Below are 19,518 nucleotides of genomic sequence, written 5' to 3'. Positions count from 1 at the left end.
CCCAACTATTGATGTGCCGTTCCCGAGAACGCTCTCTCAACTGAGAATATTCTCGGGAGCGTTCCCGGGAGCGTTCTCCTAAGTGAGAAAGGTTGAGAATCATGTTCATGAAATGTAAATAAACAAACTTTCTCAAGTAAAATAGTATTAAATTAAGTCAACAGATAAGTGTATATTAAATAATACACTCTATTTGCAGTGAAAGGCTATATTCTCAGTGTTCCCGAGAATATTCTCAGTGTTCCCGAGAATATTCTCAGGAACTTTCTCGGCAATATTCTTGGCAACTGCACCTTTATTATATTTTATTTTTTTCGTCTTGAAATGTCGTTTTAATGATATGTAAGATGACAGAAATTTCTTTTTACACGTAATTAAATAATGTAACCGTCCATTTTTTCGTTTTTAACACGTTCTTATTAGGTCGTCGTGTATGTAACTAACTATGTAATGGAATCTTAGAATCTGAATTACACGCACTTACGTACGTCTTGTATCATCATGAAACTTGGCAATTATATGTAGATTAGAAATGACAATACAATATTGTGGTACCAGCTGGTCTGATGATGGGACTGGAAGGTGGCCAAAAGAACTCCTAAACGAAGCGGCGGAATCACATCGAGTTTGGGTTCATTGGATGTCTTTTCAAGATCTTTAAGTGCTAGATAATGTCCAGTGTCCTAATCATGGAGTCAGGAGGTAGCCATAGGAACTCCTAAACGAAACGGTGGAAACTCATCGAGTTTGGATTCGTTGGATTTGTCTTTTCGAGCACTTTAATGCTAGATGATGTCTAGGGTCCTGATGATTTTTGGCTTTTTAGTGCTGTTAGTAATTAAAAGCGTGTTTTTAGTTTTTTAAACTATTCTTATTTGACTTTAAGGGCATATTTCACAATCGCTTAGTAAGGGCCTGTTTCGCCACTTCTGGATAAGTTGTGGAGATAGCCTGTCTGACGGATCATTTGACACATTTTATAGAAAATACATGCTAGCTAGATTGATCCGACACTTAGAAGAATGGTAATACTCCTCTTCAAAAAAGGTGACAAAACCTTGTTGAAGAATTATAGACCCATTTTGGTTCTGAGCCATGTCTACAAGCTGTTTTCGATAGTCATTACGGCTTGTCACGCTAGCAGGCTCGACGACTTTCAGCCCTCCGAACAAGCCGGTTTCCGAAAAGGCTTTAGTACCATATACCATAATAATATACGCAAAGGCAGACTATACGGAAGATCAAGGAGTATAATCAGCTACTTTGCGTTTTTGAACTATGAGAAAGCCTTCGATTCGTTTGAAACATGGGCAGTGCTTCAGTCTCTTCAACTGTGCCAAATTGACTATTGATACATTAAAGTGTTGAAAGGCTTGTACAAACACGTCACAGTGACAGTCCGTTTTAAGATCAGGACTCGAAACCTATCCAGTTGCAGCGAGGGGTGAGACAGGGAGACGTCATCACCACCGCCCTGGAAGATGTTTTCAAGCTTCTGGGCTGGAGCGGATTCAGCATAAATATCAACGGCGAGTACATCACCCAGACAGCAGACGATATCGTAGTCATGGCTGAGATCGTGGAAGATTTAGGCACAATGCTCGATGGCCTCAATAGAGTCTCTCAACAAGTGTGTCTCAAAATGAACATGGACAAGATTTAAAAATCATGTCTAAAGACCGTGTTGCACCCACTCCTCTAAAAGGTGGAGCCTCTACACTCGAGGTTGTTAACAATAATGTATACCTGGGACAAACAGTCAAGTTAGGTAGGTCCAACTTCGAAAAAAAGGTCAATCATCGAATCCAGCTCGGCTGGGCAGCCTTTGGGAAGCTTTACGATATTTTCACGCCGTTTCTCCGTCGTGTCGCCACTCCGCTTTAAATCCACTTTGAATCCGCTTTGAATCCGCTTGCAATCCGCCAGGGTGGCAAGGGCCTTAAAACTCAGAGGCACACTGATGTTCAAATACCGTAGCCGAGTCCTAAAGCCGCGGTACGCGTTTGCCACGAAAAGAGTGAGCAAGACAGCAATATCTCACTCACACGTTTCATGCCTTGTTTATAACGACTAGTCTTAACGCCCAGTTAATAAAACATCGAAACATTACAAATAATATCACATGTAAACAACAAAATTAAAATTAAAACTAAATGTATTTTGTTGAGAACACTGAGAATATTCCCGGGAGCGTTCTCGGTTCTCGAGAATATTCTCACTGGGAATATTGCCGGGAACGAGAACTTTCTCAGCGGCACATCTCTACTCCCAACATAGGATATAATGTTGGTGAATTATGAAGTTTGGGTCATGGTGGCTTTGGGAGCTACCCTAAAAAAACTGTCAAAACTGTCTGGCTGTTGGGGAAAATACTTTTAATTATTGTCCAAATATTATACATAAAAATCAGATTTAATGGTAACTTTCAGCTTTTATAATAATGACGTAGGTCTGGCGTTCACTGGCTCTTAGTCTATCGATCCCATGGCAATCCAGTTTAGCTTGATACAGTAATGAAGGATTTGTAAAACTCGACACTCGTGTGAACACATTTTGAAATGAAATGAGACTTACAAATTCTAAAGAATCAGTTTGCGGGACACTACAAAGGGAATGTTCGTGTGAACGTTAATATTAAAACTGGATCCTGCAAAGTACGGGATGTCACTGTGGGAATAAGTTCTAAATAAACTCTGAAAACTCGATTCAAACAGCATAGATTCAGCCTCTTGCCTTCTTATAGTGTGAACTAGCGACCCGCCACTGCTTCACGCAAGCACAATGTATTTTACTTAAAAACACTTGAATCACTGTATCTATTAAAAAACCCCCATAAAAGTCCGTTGCGTTGTTTTAAAGATCTAAGCAAACATAGAGACAGACAGGAAAGCGACTTTGTTTTCAACCGACTTAAAAAAAAAGGAGGAGGTTCTCAATTCGACCCGTATGTTTTTTTTTTTTTTTTTTTTTCTATGTTTGTTACGCGATAACTCCGCCAATTATGAACCGATTTGAACAAATCTTTTTTCGGCGTATAGATAATACCTCAAGGGTGGTCCCATTTAAATTTAATAATAGAAAAAACAACCCCCTAGGGTGGAAAATTGGGGATGAACTTTTTTATACGCAATATCTCCGCCGATTATAAATCAATTTGAACGATTATTTTTTTGTTGAATAGGTATTATCAAAAGGGTGGTTTCATGCGAATTTGAAGAAAATATTTCACCCCCAAGGGTGGAAAATTGGGGATGAACTTTTTATACGCAATATTTTTAATTTTTAGTTTTTTTTTGTGTTCACGCATTTGAAGTCGGTTTTATTTTTTTTAAAAGTTAATTATATACTATGTATAGTGATTTTAACAGAAGTAATTGTTACACACAATTGATTTCACAGGCCTGAACTAATTTTGAATCGAGTTAGAGCTTCGTTTTATAACCTTTATGTTTGATAATTAACTAAGTTTCTTATAAAGTAATTAATATATTCTAATAGTCTAGAGGGTACTATTATTATTGTCTCTACGTCTCTCTTCCACTTTGATGGAAACCTAGCCTAGCAAAAGTATCCCCTGTGTACAGTTCACATAATAATTAATATAATATTATGTATTTAAGTATTTGTTAAGACACGGGCGAAGTCGCAGGACGATGTATGTTACATAAAATAAGTCTGATCAAATGCTGTCGCATTTTAGACTGATCTGTTAGATGTAAGCCACTTTAGGCTTAAAATTTTACCGAGGAGGTGATACTTCCACCCACAAGATGGACCGACGACCTCATAAAGGTAGCAGGAAGGCGCTGGATGCAGGCCGCTACCAACCGGGCGATGTGGAAATCATTGGAGGAGGTCTATGTTCAGCAGTGGACGTCCTATGGCTAAAATTATGAGGATAAGGAATTTTATCGATTTTGCACGATAAGCTCATACATTTGTCGATAAGATTTTATCATGGCGTGCATCCTAGCCCAGCAATTTGTGGATGAAGTTTTTATTAATCATCGTCACCATTTAGTGACGATGATGATGATGACAAGTGTAATGTGCTTCTAAAGCAAAATTAATTTTAGTGGACATTAGCTTTACTTAGATTAGTTATTGCTAATACAGGGTGACTTTTGTATCAGTATCCAAATTTTTTCCTGACATTAGGTATCGTTTATAGATGACATTTTTAATAAAAAATAGGTAGGTCAAATTTTAACATCAACTATTTTTTTCCTAACCAATTAATCACGTAGTGTGGTTACCGCGCTTAGCGCGTAAGGGTAGATCCGCCGATTTTATTCCGCGGGATTTATTTTACGTTTTTTGAAAAACTTAACAGGGCGTGCGTGCAAACTAGCTTAAACTGAAAGGTTAAGCAATAAGCTTTTTAGATCAGTGTGAGGCCCTTAGATTCAATCGTGATTTTAGAAGTAACAAGCGTCCAAATATTTTTTCACAAAATGGTAATGACGTTTTCCTAATGGTAATGATTTTATTAAAATGGTAATGATCTTATGTTAATGGTGATGACGAAATATATTTTATAGTAATACATTAAATTAAAATTACTTAAAAACTAAAATTTAAATATAATTGTTTAGCTAAACACCAATTTTATCTATGTTATTTTCCTAGCTAAGCACGTACCTATTAAAGAATGGGTTGGAAATAAAAATAAATGTATTCAATATTTTAATGAATTTATTGAATTTGGAACAATACGGACATTAGTTAAATTTTTTTTACGTTCCTAATATTATTCAGAATCAGAAAAAATATACAGGGTGTTTCTTGTAAGGTGTCAAGCCGAAGGCAGGTGATAGGTGAGGACTAGACCTATCGATTTCACCCCCATGTATGTTCTACGATTTTTCGTAGTTTAGAAGTTATCGTTAATTTTGTGATTTTTTCAAATTTCATGACCTAGTGGCTTAATTTTTTTTTATCTTTTTTTTGGGTTGACTTTTCTCAGATTTCTTTTTTTTGACAGATTCCCTATTAGTTGCAGATATTTGAAAAAAATAATCACCTTCCTATCTTTGATGCAAGATACAAAATTTTTGCTAGAAACATAAAAAATATGCTTTTAGCAGAACATTCTAAAATTTTCAACTGAAATGTATGAGAAAAAAAAAGAATTTCCATAGGTCCAAAATAATTTTAAAAACTGCGCAGTTTTCTAAACTTTCATAATAACACAAAAAAACATGTACTTAATAGGCCATTATTTTCTGTAATCGCTCTACTAAAGTAGTAAGTCGGAGATTCCGTTACATGTTTTTGACTTTCTTAGGACTAACTAATGTTTGCAATCCACTAAGTGTACGTTAAGTAGAACACGTTTAGAGACAATAACTGAACAGAACATTTTTTATCCACAACGAGGAAGCTCTTGCCCTTCATCTGACCTGATGGAAAGTTGGAAACTGCTGGATGATCAGCGAGCTTCACCCGGAATCCTAAACCACAGAGGAATTGGCTGTCCTAAATAGGTAGTCTTACCACTAGACCACAGTGGTGATTGTTACTTTACGATTAAATTTGATATACCTACCTATTAGAGTGTGAAAGGAAAGAGAAAGAGTTGTGTGTGTGTGTGTGTGTGTGTGTGTGTGTGTGTGTGTGTGTGTGTGTGTGTGTGTGTGTGTGTGTGTGTGCGCGCGCGCGTGTGTGTGTACGTGTGTGTGTGTCTGTGAGAGAGAGAGAGAGAGAGAGCAAAAAAGGGTGTAATGATTTAATTTAAAGTAAATGTTCAAAATGTCCGTCGCTGACCTAAATGCACATTCGACAACGACGCAAAACAATTATTCGTAAATTTACAAAAGCTTCTTGCATTCTAATATGGTTTATCATCAAAATTTTCATATTCCCTTTTGTATACCACATGAAGAGCAAGAGCTTCCACGTTGTGGATAAAAAAAACTTTTCAGTTATTGTCTCTAAATGTGTTCTACATAACGTAAACTTAGGGGATTGCAAATATTACTTAGTCCTAAGAAAGTCAAAAACATGTAACGGAATCTCCGACTTACCACTTTAGTGGAGCGATTACAGAAAATAATGGCCTATTAAGTACATGTTTTTTTGTGTTATTATGAAAGTTTAGAAAACTGCGCAGTTTTTAAAATTATTTTGGACCTATGGAAATGATTTTTTTTTCTTATACATTTCAATTGAAAATTTTAGAATGTTCTGCTAAAACCATATTTTTTATGTTTCTAGCAAAAATTTTGTATCTTGCATCAAAGATAGGAAGGTGATTATTTTTTTCAAATATCTGCAACTAATAGGAAATCTGTCAAAAAAAAGAAATCTGAGAAAAGTCAACCCAAAAAAAAGATAAAAAAAAATTAAGCCACTAGGTCATGAAATTTGAAAAAATCACAAAATTAACGATAACTTCTAAACTACGAAAAATCGTAGAACTTACATGGGGGTGAAATCGATAGGTCTAGTCCTCACCTATCACCTGCCTTCGGCTTGACACCTTACAAGAAACACCCTGTATATTTACACCAATGAGGATTTTGATTGAAAAATATGCCTAGGTACTCTTACTTAGACTTACACAATAGTCAACATACAAGATATGAATAAAAAAACGTCTTTTCGTAAACTAATAAAAAACCTTCTCATTTAAAAACAAAGCTTAAAGAACAATGGGACAAAACGTCCCCAGAACTGTAGCACTTTAATACCTACCTTGTATGATAGACCATGCTAATACCCGACCGATCTCTCTAGCTACAATCACGGCAAAGGTCCTTGACAGTGTGCTTGACTCTCTACTAGATAAATATTTAAAATCACATAATGCTCAATTCGGGTTTAAGCCTGGACTGTCGACCGAGAGCGCCATCCTTAGTCTTAAGCACACTGTCAGGTACTACACGGATCAGGGGACTTCCATTTACGCATGCTTCCTCGACCTCTCCAAGGCGTTCGATCTTGTGTCTTATGACATCCTTTGGGATAAGATGAGGAGGCAGGGCGTCCCGTCAGAAGTATCACAAATATTCCATTATTAGTATGCTAACCAGATTAACAGCGTAAGATGGGCTAACGTTTTTTCTGAGGAGTATGGGTTGCAGTGCGGGGTGAGACAGGGTGGGCTGACGTCTCCCAGGCTTTTCAACCTATACGTAAATGACCTCATTGTTGCCCTTAGCAGTATGCGTATCGGATGCTGGGTAGATGGTGTTTGTATCAACAACATAAGCTACGCTGATGATATGGTACTGCTGGCGCCAACAATGGGGGCTCTCAGAAAGATGGTGGGTGTGTGTGAAGCGTATGCTAAATGCCATGGCTTATTTGTATAATGTGAAGAAGAGCGAATACATGGTATTTAAGGCCGCCAGTAAATGTCCAAACGTGGTACCCGACCTCTTGCTGAATGGGGTAAAGTTAAACAGAGTCACTAAATTTAAATATCTCGGACACTACGTTACTGATGACCTTAAAGATCATGTTGATATCGAGAGGGAACGAAGGGCGCTGGCAGTAAGGTGTAATATGTTGGCTCGCAGGTTTGCCCGATGTAATGACCATGTCAAGATCACTCTGTTTAAAGCATACTGTCAGAGTCTATACACGGGAAACCTATGGACCACGTACTCGCAGAAATCGCTTGGCGTCCTTCGGGTCCAATATAACAACGGTTTCAGGGTGCTGTTGGGCTTGCCTCGCTTCTGCAGTGCTTCGGAAATGTTTGCTCAGTCGCATACTGACGGCTTCTTTGCTGTCCTATGCAAGAAGACTGCCTCGTTGCTCAGTAGGATACGGGCGAGCCCCAACAGTATCCTGAAGACCGTGGCGGAGAGGTACGACTCTCCTATTATCCGACATTTCCTTCGGCTACTTCTTACCGAACGGGTTGGATAATTAGTGGTATGTTATAATAAGTAAATTACTAACATAGTTGTATAAGGCACCCATTTACTAACCATGTGGATCATTGTTATCTTTAAATGAATAAATTGAATTGAATACTATAATTTTATTATATGACAGCTCAAGTGTGACATGTCTCAGAAAAGTTATATCAAAAATAAAAATTCATAAGCAACCCTGAAAAAATACATACAAAATCACTTTTGACCAACTTCAAAGGGCACGACAGCTTGACCCCGGGACAATTCGACCCCTGTGACAACTCGACCCCTGCTACAACTCAAACCCTGCGACAACTTGATTTTTTTCAACACTCAACACTTTTAACTTACTTCAAAATAATGGTTTCACGACTGCTGGACAGTGGCGGCGTAGCATGGGTTGGCACCCGGGGCATAGCACAGCACAGCATCCCCCGTCATAAGTCCTTAATGTAAGTAAGTTGGGTATACATATAGTGGGGAGGTAAGACACCCCAAAATGGTCTGGTGCACCCCCTCTTTTGGGTTACCGATTGAATGAATGAAAGGTGTTAGTTCGAATGAGCTATATGATACTAATCGCAACACCCCCCCCCCCCCCAATCATGGCATATCCTCGTTATACTAGCGCCAGTGAGTACTAATCTGCGTGACTTTTGTCACCCCCTGATGAGTGGCACCCGGGGCGGACCGCCCCCCCCTTACGCCGCTAGTGGCTGGACCCTACGACTGCTTAACCCTACGACCACTCGAACCCTCCGACAACTTGTACTTGTGACCCTGTGACAAGTCGAACACTGTGACACGTCAACCCCTGCGACTACTCTGAGCATTTATTGTAGATACAGTTCAGGCATTGATTGATGGAGCTAAATGGTTTACAATAAGTATCATAGTTGAATATTTTGGACTTGTCGTAGGGGTCGAGTTGTCCGGGTCAAGTTTTTGTAGGGTCGAGCTTCGTTTAAAGTAGGTTAAAATTAATTTAATCTTGTTATCGCAGGGGTCGAGTTGTCGAACTGTCGTAGGGAACCTACGACAGTTCGACCCCGATGACAACTATGATACTTATTGTAAACCATTTAGCTCCATCAATCAATGCCTGAACAGAATCTAGAATAAATGCTCAGAGTAGTCGCAGGGGTTGACGTGTCGCAGTGTTCGACTTGTCACAGGGGTCGAGTTGTAATAGAGATCGACTTGTCGCAAGGATCGAGGTGTCCAGGTCGAGTTTTCTTAACGCTCAAGCAGTCGTGATACCGTTTGAAGTAGGTCAAAAGTAATTTAATCGAGTTGTCGCAGGGGTCAAGTTGTCGGAGGGTTCGAGTGGTCGTAGGGTTCAGCTGTCGTATGGTCCAGCAGTCGTGAAACCATTTGAAGTAAGTCAAAAGTGTTGAGTGTTGAAAAAAATCAAGTTGTCGCAGGGTTTGAGTTGTCGCAGGGGTCGAGTTGTCACAGGAGTCGAATTGTCCCGGGGTCAAGCTGTCGTGATACCCATTGAAGTCGGTCAAAAGTGATTTTGTATGTATTTTTTCAGGGTTGCTTATGGATTCTTATTTTAGATATAACTTTTTTCTGAGACATGCATGTCACACTTGAGCTGTCATATTATAATAAAATTATAGTATTATCATGTACTATCATATTATAAGGTAGGTATTAAAGTGCTACAGTTCTGGGGACGTTTTGTCCCATTGTTCTTTTAGGAAACCATTCATAGTCATCATTACCATATACAAAGTGTCATCACCATAAGCCTAAATGATATGGTAATGATGTTAATGGTAATGACGAAAACGATTTTAAAATTATATAAAAATAATTGTCACCACTATTGGGACACCTCAATATCGCCATTTTTTTATTGTAATCACATGCTACAAAGTGCTAATTATTAGAAAAATATCGATATATAAAACTTACCAAATCGCACAAAATGGGAATGACGCGAGCCGATGACAAACTGCGAGTGTCTCTCGTTTTCGGAGTTTAAAAAGTCTCGGAGCTGCGTAAATTTTACGTGCATTCTGTTCTGTTACGAGCAACGAATTGAAGAGTGGGACGCGCGGACACAAGCGGGGATAAGTCGCGTCGCGGCCACATTAAAGAACCTTTGATGCTGCCGCGATGGCTATGACGATTTCTCGTGACAATATTTCAATTCATGATTCCATTTTATTGGCTAATACGATTTCAATATAATTTTGTTATTTTGTCACGGTAAATATGTACATTTTAAATTTATAATCAAAATCTGGTCTGTGTATAGGTAAAGTAAAAAAAATTAAAAGACAACGGCAAAGGTCAGTATTTTTACTGTGATGGTAATGACGTTTAGTGCGTGTTTTCTTGATTATCGAAATAACTTGAAGTATTTAATCAATATGGATCATGGCGCCTTATGTGGAAACTTGTATGAATCGTTATTCAGAAGTTTAATTTACCAGAACTACAACAGTTTTTTTTTTATCGATCGGAACATAAGTTTTTTACTGTTTCGCGGATTTACCCGTAAACATTTTGCGGGAGAGCTGGTCGAGCGGAGAGCTGGCAACGTGTGGCAACGCTCGACCGGCCGGCCTGGCCGCGCGGCGCTTCAATCAGTCGCCCGCGCAACCCATTACGAGACGCGCGTATCGCTGCGCGCGCCGATCGTTCCGTCGCGCGGTCATCGTAACGATGTATTCGCAGCGCGAGTGTTATGAAATGATTCGGTGCTACATTTTAAGTGGAGAGAGTTTGAACCGGGCCCAGAGGAATACCTCGACTTCGTAACCAAGGACTAAACCCAACAGTGCCAAACCGGTGAACGATTTTAGCGGCAAACTGAAGCGAGATCCGCGAGCAAGTAGGTAAGTACCTACACGAGACGCGAAGTGCGAAATGACACTGTAGTTTTAAATAAACTCAAAGACTGTACAAAAGCGTGCAAGTCTGTCTGGAGAAAAATGGTATGCACTTTGGGCAATTATTAAAATAACTACTCATAATTTGTTAGTTTGTTGTTAGGTTAGGTAGGTTTGGTAAGCAATCTCAATTATTGCACATGAAAATAACGATAAATACCCCCGAATAGGTACACAAGAAAAGTAGTGTTACCGCTCTCGGTGATTTTATTTTCTTTTTGATAGCGTAATTATTGTCGTAGGTATTTAATTTTTCTACCATAAATTAGTAAGTCTGTTTAATTAAAACTAATTACCACTTTGAAATCTTTTGCATTTTGACGGTCCTAAGCCCGTGAAAGTATGAAGGGAAAATCGACAACTTATAAATCGTATCGCAATGAATGAAATGCGGCGCGGGCAGGCGCGTACGTGTGTGCGTGCGTAAGCGAGTGAGCCGTGACCACGGTGTAAGTGTTTTTTCTGGGTGCTTTATTTTGACATTTTTGTACTGGACGATACAAAAATAAAAAATACGTGTTTTGTCTTTCGCTTCATAGATTATTATATTAAAATTTGGATACTGATACAAAAGTCACCCTGTATAATCAAGTTATAAGAACACTTCTAAAATTATGTTTAACCAAAAATACGCTTGTTGATTTCTCATTATTTTATAATGTCATTTTGTCATATTACTATTTTTCATTAGAAAATATGTAAAAACTACTGTTTTATTTTCCATGAACTTTTTGGTGATATTAATTTCGTATTTCGTCAACATTTCACTTTTATGCTATGTACAGTCAGTTTCAAATAGTTCGTGACACCCAAAGTGGCCTAAAAGTTGATAACCCAACCTTATTCCAATGAGGGCTATCGTTTTAGCGCTCACCAGTTAGCGCCACTGTAGACTAAGGTCCTGTCACTTGCTAGTAGCGAAGACAGTGGCACCAACTGGTGAGCGTGAAAGTGGTAGGAGGACTATCGCATTTGCACTCATCAAGATGGCGCCACTGTAGAGTAAGGTCCTGTCAATCGCCAGGGGTGCCAACTGTTAAGTATAAAAACGATAGCCCTCATTGTAACAAAGACGTGTGGCGAACTTTTTGGCTACTTTGGGTGTCATGAACTATTTGACGCTGACTACAGGCGAGGGCACATCCAACTATACAATTTTTCTTGCAAAATGCAAATTATATTACAAATAACGATGCCAAAGTGTCAAGCTTGTTGTGCCATCTTCTGAAAATGAAGGGTTGGTCTAGCACTTAACTCAGTCAGTGCCTGAGGTATGTGAGCGGCATAGAAGGGGTGACATTGACATATTATGACGTGACAGAACATTCAAAGTCAAAGTCAAAGTCAAAATTTGTTTATTTGTTTAGACTAATAAGTAGTTCTTACAAATCGTCATAAAATATGCTCTTAAGGAGCCTCTACATGTCTCATAATCTTTTTACCCTACCAGCGCTTCGAGACCAACATTTGGCAAGTGCTGAGAAGAAGCGCCGCAACAAACTCAGTCACCACTGTCTGCCGGTTAATATAAATAAATAGAAATAGTAGTAGTAGGTCTCAGATCATAGAAAGAGAATAGATATGAAGTCGCGCGTAACTACAACGAGAACCAGTGTCCCCACATTTCCCCCACCACAGCTCCCACACACACATTCAACTGTGTAAAAACAAAGCGACTGAGAGTCTATGACAACATGTGCAACCGGCTTAAAAGTGCTGTGATTGGCCAGAAGGCGTGCCTTATGGCCAATCAATGGCCGCGTGACGTGACGCACACTTAGAAAACGCTAGTGAGAGAACAAAGATAAAATGGAGTCGACAAGATATCGATACTTTAAATCGCTAGGGGCAAGGCTCGAAACTGGTTTCACAAAATGCTTATGTATGAAAACCTTTTTATTATTATACGAATTATTATTAACTACTATCACGCATTTATTTTTTAAGTATGGCGATCTGCTTACCGCATATGTTTATCAAAAATAATGCCTACATTTAGGCTTTCAACTAGCTCATATAGTAATTACATAGTTGACAGTTACTATTTACGTCTACTGTTATTATTTTTTTTGTAAAATCTTATAATCGCAAGTAACACATCATTTTTTTATTTAAAATTACAAAATAGAAAATTATAATTTACTTCTATTTATCGATAATAGGAAACCGCATTAGAACACGAGCACGGCACTATGTTACGACCGGCACATGCGGCCGTACTGTGTATTTTCACACGACAGTGGATGTCGGAATAAATTAAATACATTGCGCAGTAGTTGAGCATGACATAAAGTGGTTGCTAACTAAATCGTCAATGTACAAGCGTGTTAGAATTATTATCACCACTGATTTCGATATCGCAGTAACTGTTACGGCACTGAATACGTTCGTAAAAATGTTTATTTTTTTTTATTTATAAGCAAAATACCAATGGATTTGCAATACTTACATGTAGTAAATGACTCCATTGTTCTTGTAGTTCTTCGTTTCACTTGTTTTATTGCACGTAACGACGCATTATCCAAATTAACGGAGAACATTTCCTAAGTACGACTGAATTGCGACTAACCTAGCTACGCGGCCGATATTCGTTTCTGGGCATATCGCGGAGACACGCGCCACGCCCCCGTTACACATCTATGATCTGAGTAGTAGGTACATTCGATTCAGGAGCAGTTCATTCGATTCAGGAGCATTCAAATCTGAAGTCACACTGACGTTTGACGTCTCAAAAACACCCCGTGTCGCTCCCATATAGTTCCAAAATACTGAACTGTCCTATGCATGACATTGACAGTGGGGCGCCACCGTCAATACCGGATCTCTGGTTTCGATTTTTGCAATGTTGGAAACCATACAGTTGAACGATGGTAGCGCCCCCCTGTCATTGAGTTTGGTGGGACAGTTCAGCGTGGGTCATTTATATGTGAGCGGCATAGAAGGGGTGACATTGACATTTAAGACGTGACAGAGCATTCAAATCTGAAGTCACACTGTGAAGTCTCAAATACACCCCGTGTCGCTCCTATACCCCAGGCACTGACTGAAATCTTTCTTGAATCATGGAATATTTAAAGCTATTGTAAATATTTCTTTTCTTGTATAATTAATATTATGTTACTGTTTTTCTTCCTGTTTCTTTTTATTGCAATAAAGTATTGTATGAGTTTGATTGTTTGATTTTTTCATCCCACCGAACTTATGTTCTTATGTGATGTGTCGTAAATTATTACAGTGAAGATGTTTTCCGAAAAATTAAAAACTCGAGTCAATTAAAAAATATTATTTATTCATTCGCTATATCACAAAATACTTTGCCGTTGTAAAAGTGCAGTCATCGAGAAACGTATACGAATACTTTAACAACTGTAAACGTTCTTTCACATTCATCAATGACTGTACTGGTTCAACATTCTTAAAGTATTTAAAACAATAATTATTATAATAGTAAATATTTATACATACATAATTAGTTTAATTGACGAATAATAATTAAAAAGAACTTTGATTATAGGCAATTCCCCTTTATGGCAAGAAAAGGTAACGCTTACATTAAAAATTACATATTTTTTGCATTGACATTTATTTCTAATATTTGAGTAAGAAAGAGATAAGCTATGTAGGAGAACTACCAGATTAGCTAATCAAAATTACAAATAAAATAAAATTACCTATTTTCAAAATAAAAATACTGGTAAAATTCAAAGTATCACATATCGTTTAAAGATAAAAGTTGCACTTTAGGGGGTTTACATTTTTTTACATATTTTTTGTTATTAAAAACAAAATGTAAAAATAAATGAAATAAGTAGGTATTGTACAGTCATCGTCAAATAGTTCGTGACTCCCAAAGTAGCCAAAAAGTTCGCAACACGTCTTTGTTACAATGAGGGCTATCGTTTTTGTACTTAACAGTTGGCACCCCTGGCGATTGACAGGACCTTACTCTACAGTGGCGCCATCTTGATGAGTGCAAATGCGATAGTCCTCCTACCACTTTAGCGCTCACCAGTTGGTGCCACTGTCTTCGCTACTAGCAAGTGACAGGACCTTACTCTACAGTGGCGCTAACTGGTGAGCGCTAAAACGATAGCCCTCATTGGAATAAGGTAGTGTTGTCATTTTTTGGCCACTTTGGGTGTCACGAACTATTTGACGCTGACTGTAATATTAAGTGACAGGCTGGCATTATTTCTATTTACATTCGAAACATAAATAAACGTAGTAATGATCATGAAGAAATAAAACTAGCAAAGTACAAATACTCTCGATTGGTTGAATTTCCATATTAAAAGGTCAAGCCCAGGCTTAAATCTACTCTCAAGGGTAGATACGTACTTGACAACCGTTTCAGAATACAAGCTTATTCCATATGATGGTAACATAGGATTTTTTAAAATATGTATTAATCGAGATAATCATATGTAATTGACAAAAATCTTAGCTCATTTTTCAATATAAACAATAGTTAAATGCCAGTTTTTGTGCACATTTTTTATCAAGCACCAATTTTAAAATTATCGTTAAGTACTTCTATACAATGGCGACAATATCCGAAATATGGTATACAAACGATTTAATTATTTATTCACTAATAGCGTTACGTGCGAATTAGTAACTGAACAAAACGTGCAAGTATTAATTTATCACATCATAGTACAGTCAGCGCCAAATAGTTGGTGACACCCAAAGTGGCCAAATAGTTGACAACACAACCTTAGTCCAATGAGAGCTATCGTTTTTATACTTAACAGTTGGCACCCCTGGCGATTGACAGGACCTTACTCTACAGTGGCGCCATCTTGATGAGTGCAAATGCGATAGTCCTCCTACCACTTTAGCGCTCACCAGTTGGTGCCACTGTCTTCGCTACTAGCAAGTGACAGGACCTTACTCTACAGTGGCGCTAATTGGTGAGCGCTAAAACGATAGCCCTCATTGTAACAAAGACGTGTTGCGCACTTTTTGGCTACTATGGGTGTCACGAACTAGGTATTTGATGTTGACTGCACATAACTTATACATAGCTAAAAAATGGAAGCACCCATTCAAAATGCACCATGCATATAATTAGATACGAATTGACAATTAATTGATATTAATTATTAACAAGCTAGACAAGTCTTTCAAATGTAGGTATATTGCACAGCTACAAGACATTTAAGTAAATAAGGCATTAAGTACCATCTAAGCACCATGGTATAGATCGTTTCATCCACGAAGACGCGTCCCACCATTCTTCCGCTAATGTTTGAGTGTTATCGGTACACGCTAAATCATCCATGAGTGCACACGCACACTACAATAATGACGCTCGGATTGCTCGGATCAAACTCCCCGCACCCCGCGCGACCGAGACCAAAAAGTGGTAGGGCGCGTCTTCGTGGATGAAACGATCTATATGCATTTTGTGTACATTTAATTAGTCAGTATTTTTGTCTTTACATTCTAAAATTGTATTTTCGGACAGTTATTTACTAGGAAAGTTGGTTTGCCTTGACATTTACCAAGATAATTATACTGACTGACTGACTTGTATGAACAATAAAGGCACAGTTATAGAAGCTACGTATAAAAATCACTTTTTTGCTACGTATAAAATTCAGTCAGGTTTTATTTGTCTGAATAATTGTATTGTAAAGTGGTAGCAAGTCAATGTTGGATTTTATCCATCTAATTTGGAGCCTAATCTTAAAGACACAAAGTTCAAAATTCGAGAAAATTTTGGTATGTACCATCGGCAACAGTGTTAACTATGCATTGCCTGTCATGTCGTCTCGTTCTATCGCAAAGAATCACCATTTGATGAGAGCGAGAGCAAAAACGGATATGGATAGTTAACAGTATGGCCGTGTGTACTTGCTACCGACGTTAAGTATCGAATGAGACGAAGTCTTAATTTTAATTGTAAATTGAATTACAATTTTTTTGTGTATAATATGTAAGTCACCTGGAGTACATTCAGTGTCAAATAGTTTGTGACACCCAAAGTAGCCAAAAAGTTCGAACACGTCTTGTTGTCAACTTTTTGGCCACTTTGGGTGTCACGAAATATTTGACGCTGACTGTACATATTAAAATTATACAGGGTACAAAATAATATTTATAAAATCCGATTTGTATGAAAATTAAAATAACTAAAATGAAGATATCAATTTTCTGACTTCACCATACCATTTATATGCCCATGTTAACATTGGGCTAGTGTCGGCTCATATACCCATTTACCTAACACCCTGTATTTAAAAACAATTGCACTTGTATATTTTTTTCTTAATTCGGCAGTAATAATTTGTCCAGAAAACATTTGAAATACAAGATTTCATACAAACCCTGTATGTATAGATCTATAAATATGTGATGTTAAGTATTTATCATAAGTACAAAATTGACAGTTGTAAGTACCAAATTTAAGTAGCTAATTAAATATAAAATAACATTCTCTATTATAATTCGAGTAACGATAGGAACGAAAAGGCTCTCAAAAGTATCTCATTTTTAGTGGTTTTTCTTATTAAGTGTAGTTTGGAAATAGATCGCGTTATTCCTATAATAATAGTTTAAAATGAGGGCTATCGTTTTTATACTTAACAGTTGGCACCCCTGGCGATTGACAGGACCTTACTCTACAGTGGCGCCATCTTGATGAGTGCAAATGCGATAGTCCTCCTACCACTTTAGCGCTCACCAGTTGGTGCCACTGTCTTCGCTATTAGCAAGTGACAGGACCTTACTCTACAGTGGCGCTAACTGGTGAGCGCTAAAACGATAGCCCTCATTGTGTCTATATTATAGATCTAACGCAGCGCTTAACTAAGTCAGTGCCTGAGGTATGGGAGCGGCACAGGACATATTATGACGTGACAGACCTTAAAGAATGAAGATTTGAAGTCTTGCTGACGTTTGACGTTATAAAAACACCCTCCCCTGCCGCTGCCATACCTCAGGCACTAACTGACTAACGCCCGTATTCACAAACATTACTATGAGGTCTCACAGTGCGCGTGGACGCACAGGGTGACACATGAACCAGTTACAGAGCTCTATTCAACGCTGTGCGTTCGATTTGCTGCTTCACTTAAGCAAGCATCGTTTGTGAATACGGGCGTTATGCACTAGCTAGACCTATAATAACTTTTTTATTCCTATCACTGGGCCTGGTATACAGATTTATAAACAATGTTCGCTATGAAGCGCTTCTTTCGCTGCGTTGATGGCAAACGCAAAAATGTAGATGACGCTATCTTTCGATTTATACGTCAAAAGTACATTCATAGCGAAATCTAATGTCACCTCTTTAAGTTTGTCTAAAGCCCGGTCTGCGAGCACGTAGAATTTTGTCCAATGACCCCAAGCTACCCATCCTTATCGCTCGCGCGTAATTATATTGCTGTCGCGACTGTGCGACGGGCGCCCGCAGTGAGTGTGCGAGCGCGATAGCAACATAATTACGCGCGAGCGATAAGGATGGGTAGCTTGGGGTCATTGGACAAAATTCTACGTGCTCGCAGACCAGACTATACATAAATATTGAAAACTTGTGATTGTAAATAAATGATTGATATTAAAAAAAATCAATTGCAACACAGCAAAAAATAATCATTCGCACAAAATTAAATTCGTGATACATAACATTTAAGTATATGGTAATACTGATTTGTATAATAAATACCAGAATCACTGGTAGATGGAATGTCGAATAGGATGTAGATTTCTAAGCATTTTTCTTCTTCAACATATTGTTGTAGCTCTGAAACAAAAGAACATATAAATAAAGACAATGACAAAAAATCTCTAATGCAGGAGCACGACCCCTCTCTAATTTACCAGAGGCAAATGGAGGATTTGTCCTACACTCCCCACGCTGGCCAGACGGGTTGGGGAGGCCTGATGTTCGCATTATTTGTCTCTTAGTCGCCTTTACGACATCCACGGGAAGAGTGGGGTAGGTTCACTATTCTTTTCTGCCCGAAACAAACGGCTGATTTGCCTCTGATACATTGAGTTGGTAGCGCTCCTGCAGTGGAGACTAAATGGCCTGACAGTTTAACTTTCCCCGGGACAAACTTGACCTTCACTGGTTGTGTTATTGGCGGTCAAGCTGTAGATCCTGGCTACACAGGAGTTGCAGCGGGGGAACGAGAGGTGGGAATAGTCCCGTAAATGATAATGGTTGTATGTGCAAACCTCACGAAAACATAATAAAAGAAAATGTAAAAAAAATTGAAAATAAAAAAATGTGACTGATTTTTGTGTTCTGTGTTCAAATATTACATCGGTGTGAGTATATTGTTCGTCTCAACTCTTGCTGCGCTACAACCTACAATCCGGTCGAGTAAACTGCGCAGCCGTGACGTCACATCGTCGCTCTGGTACGGACGGGGCGAACGCGGGGAGGTGTGCGGGTGAGTGCGAGGGAGAGTCGCATTCCAGCGAGGTGCGCAGTTACCTCGATCAGGTTGTATAAGTAAAAGTTTGTAATAAAAGAACTTACTTCTTCAGCCATTTGGTAAAGCATGGCGGCTGTCTCGCGACCAGTTTGCTCCACCAGTGCCTTGAATATGCCCGTGCATTCTTGGTCGTTCGATTCCGACCTAAAAACAGAGCAATATGATATGATGACTTTAAGGTCTAAATTACAAAACAAACTCGATTAAAACTCACTATAGTTGTTGCAATGAGGGTTTTTGCGAATGAAAAATCCGCCAGATGGCACGTAGACGCGAGATCCAAATGCTGCATGA

At 38.6% G+C, this 19,518-nt stretch overlaps 1 protein-coding gene across 1 annotated transcript in view; it reads right to left on the bottom strand.

Moving 5' to 3' along the window:
• Positions 1 to 14,042: 14,042 nt before the first annotated feature.
• The window catches only part of LOC135085699 (probable multidrug resistance-associated protein lethal(2)03659), a 90,698-nt gene continuing 85,222 nt past the window's right edge, over positions 14,043 to 19,518 (bottom strand). The window contains exons 34-35 of the mRNA XM_063980513.1: positions 19,269 to 19,368; positions 14,043 to 18,524 (exon numbers count right to left, since the gene is read on the bottom strand). Coding sequence (XP_063836583.1) covers positions 18,489 to 18,524; positions 19,269 to 19,368 — 136 coding nt within the window. The 3' untranslated portion in view covers positions 14,043 to 18,488. The remainder of the gene's footprint in view (positions 18,525 to 19,268; positions 19,369 to 19,518) is intronic.

The sequence above is a fragment of the Ostrinia nubilalis genome, chromosome 29 (genome assembly GCF_963855985.1).
Source record: "Ostrinia nubilalis chromosome 29, ilOstNubi1.1, whole genome shotgun sequence".
Taxonomy (NCBI): Eukaryota; Metazoa; Arthropoda; class Insecta; order Lepidoptera; family Crambidae; genus Ostrinia; species Ostrinia nubilalis.
This window is presented reverse-complemented; position numbering and strand designations above follow the sequence as displayed.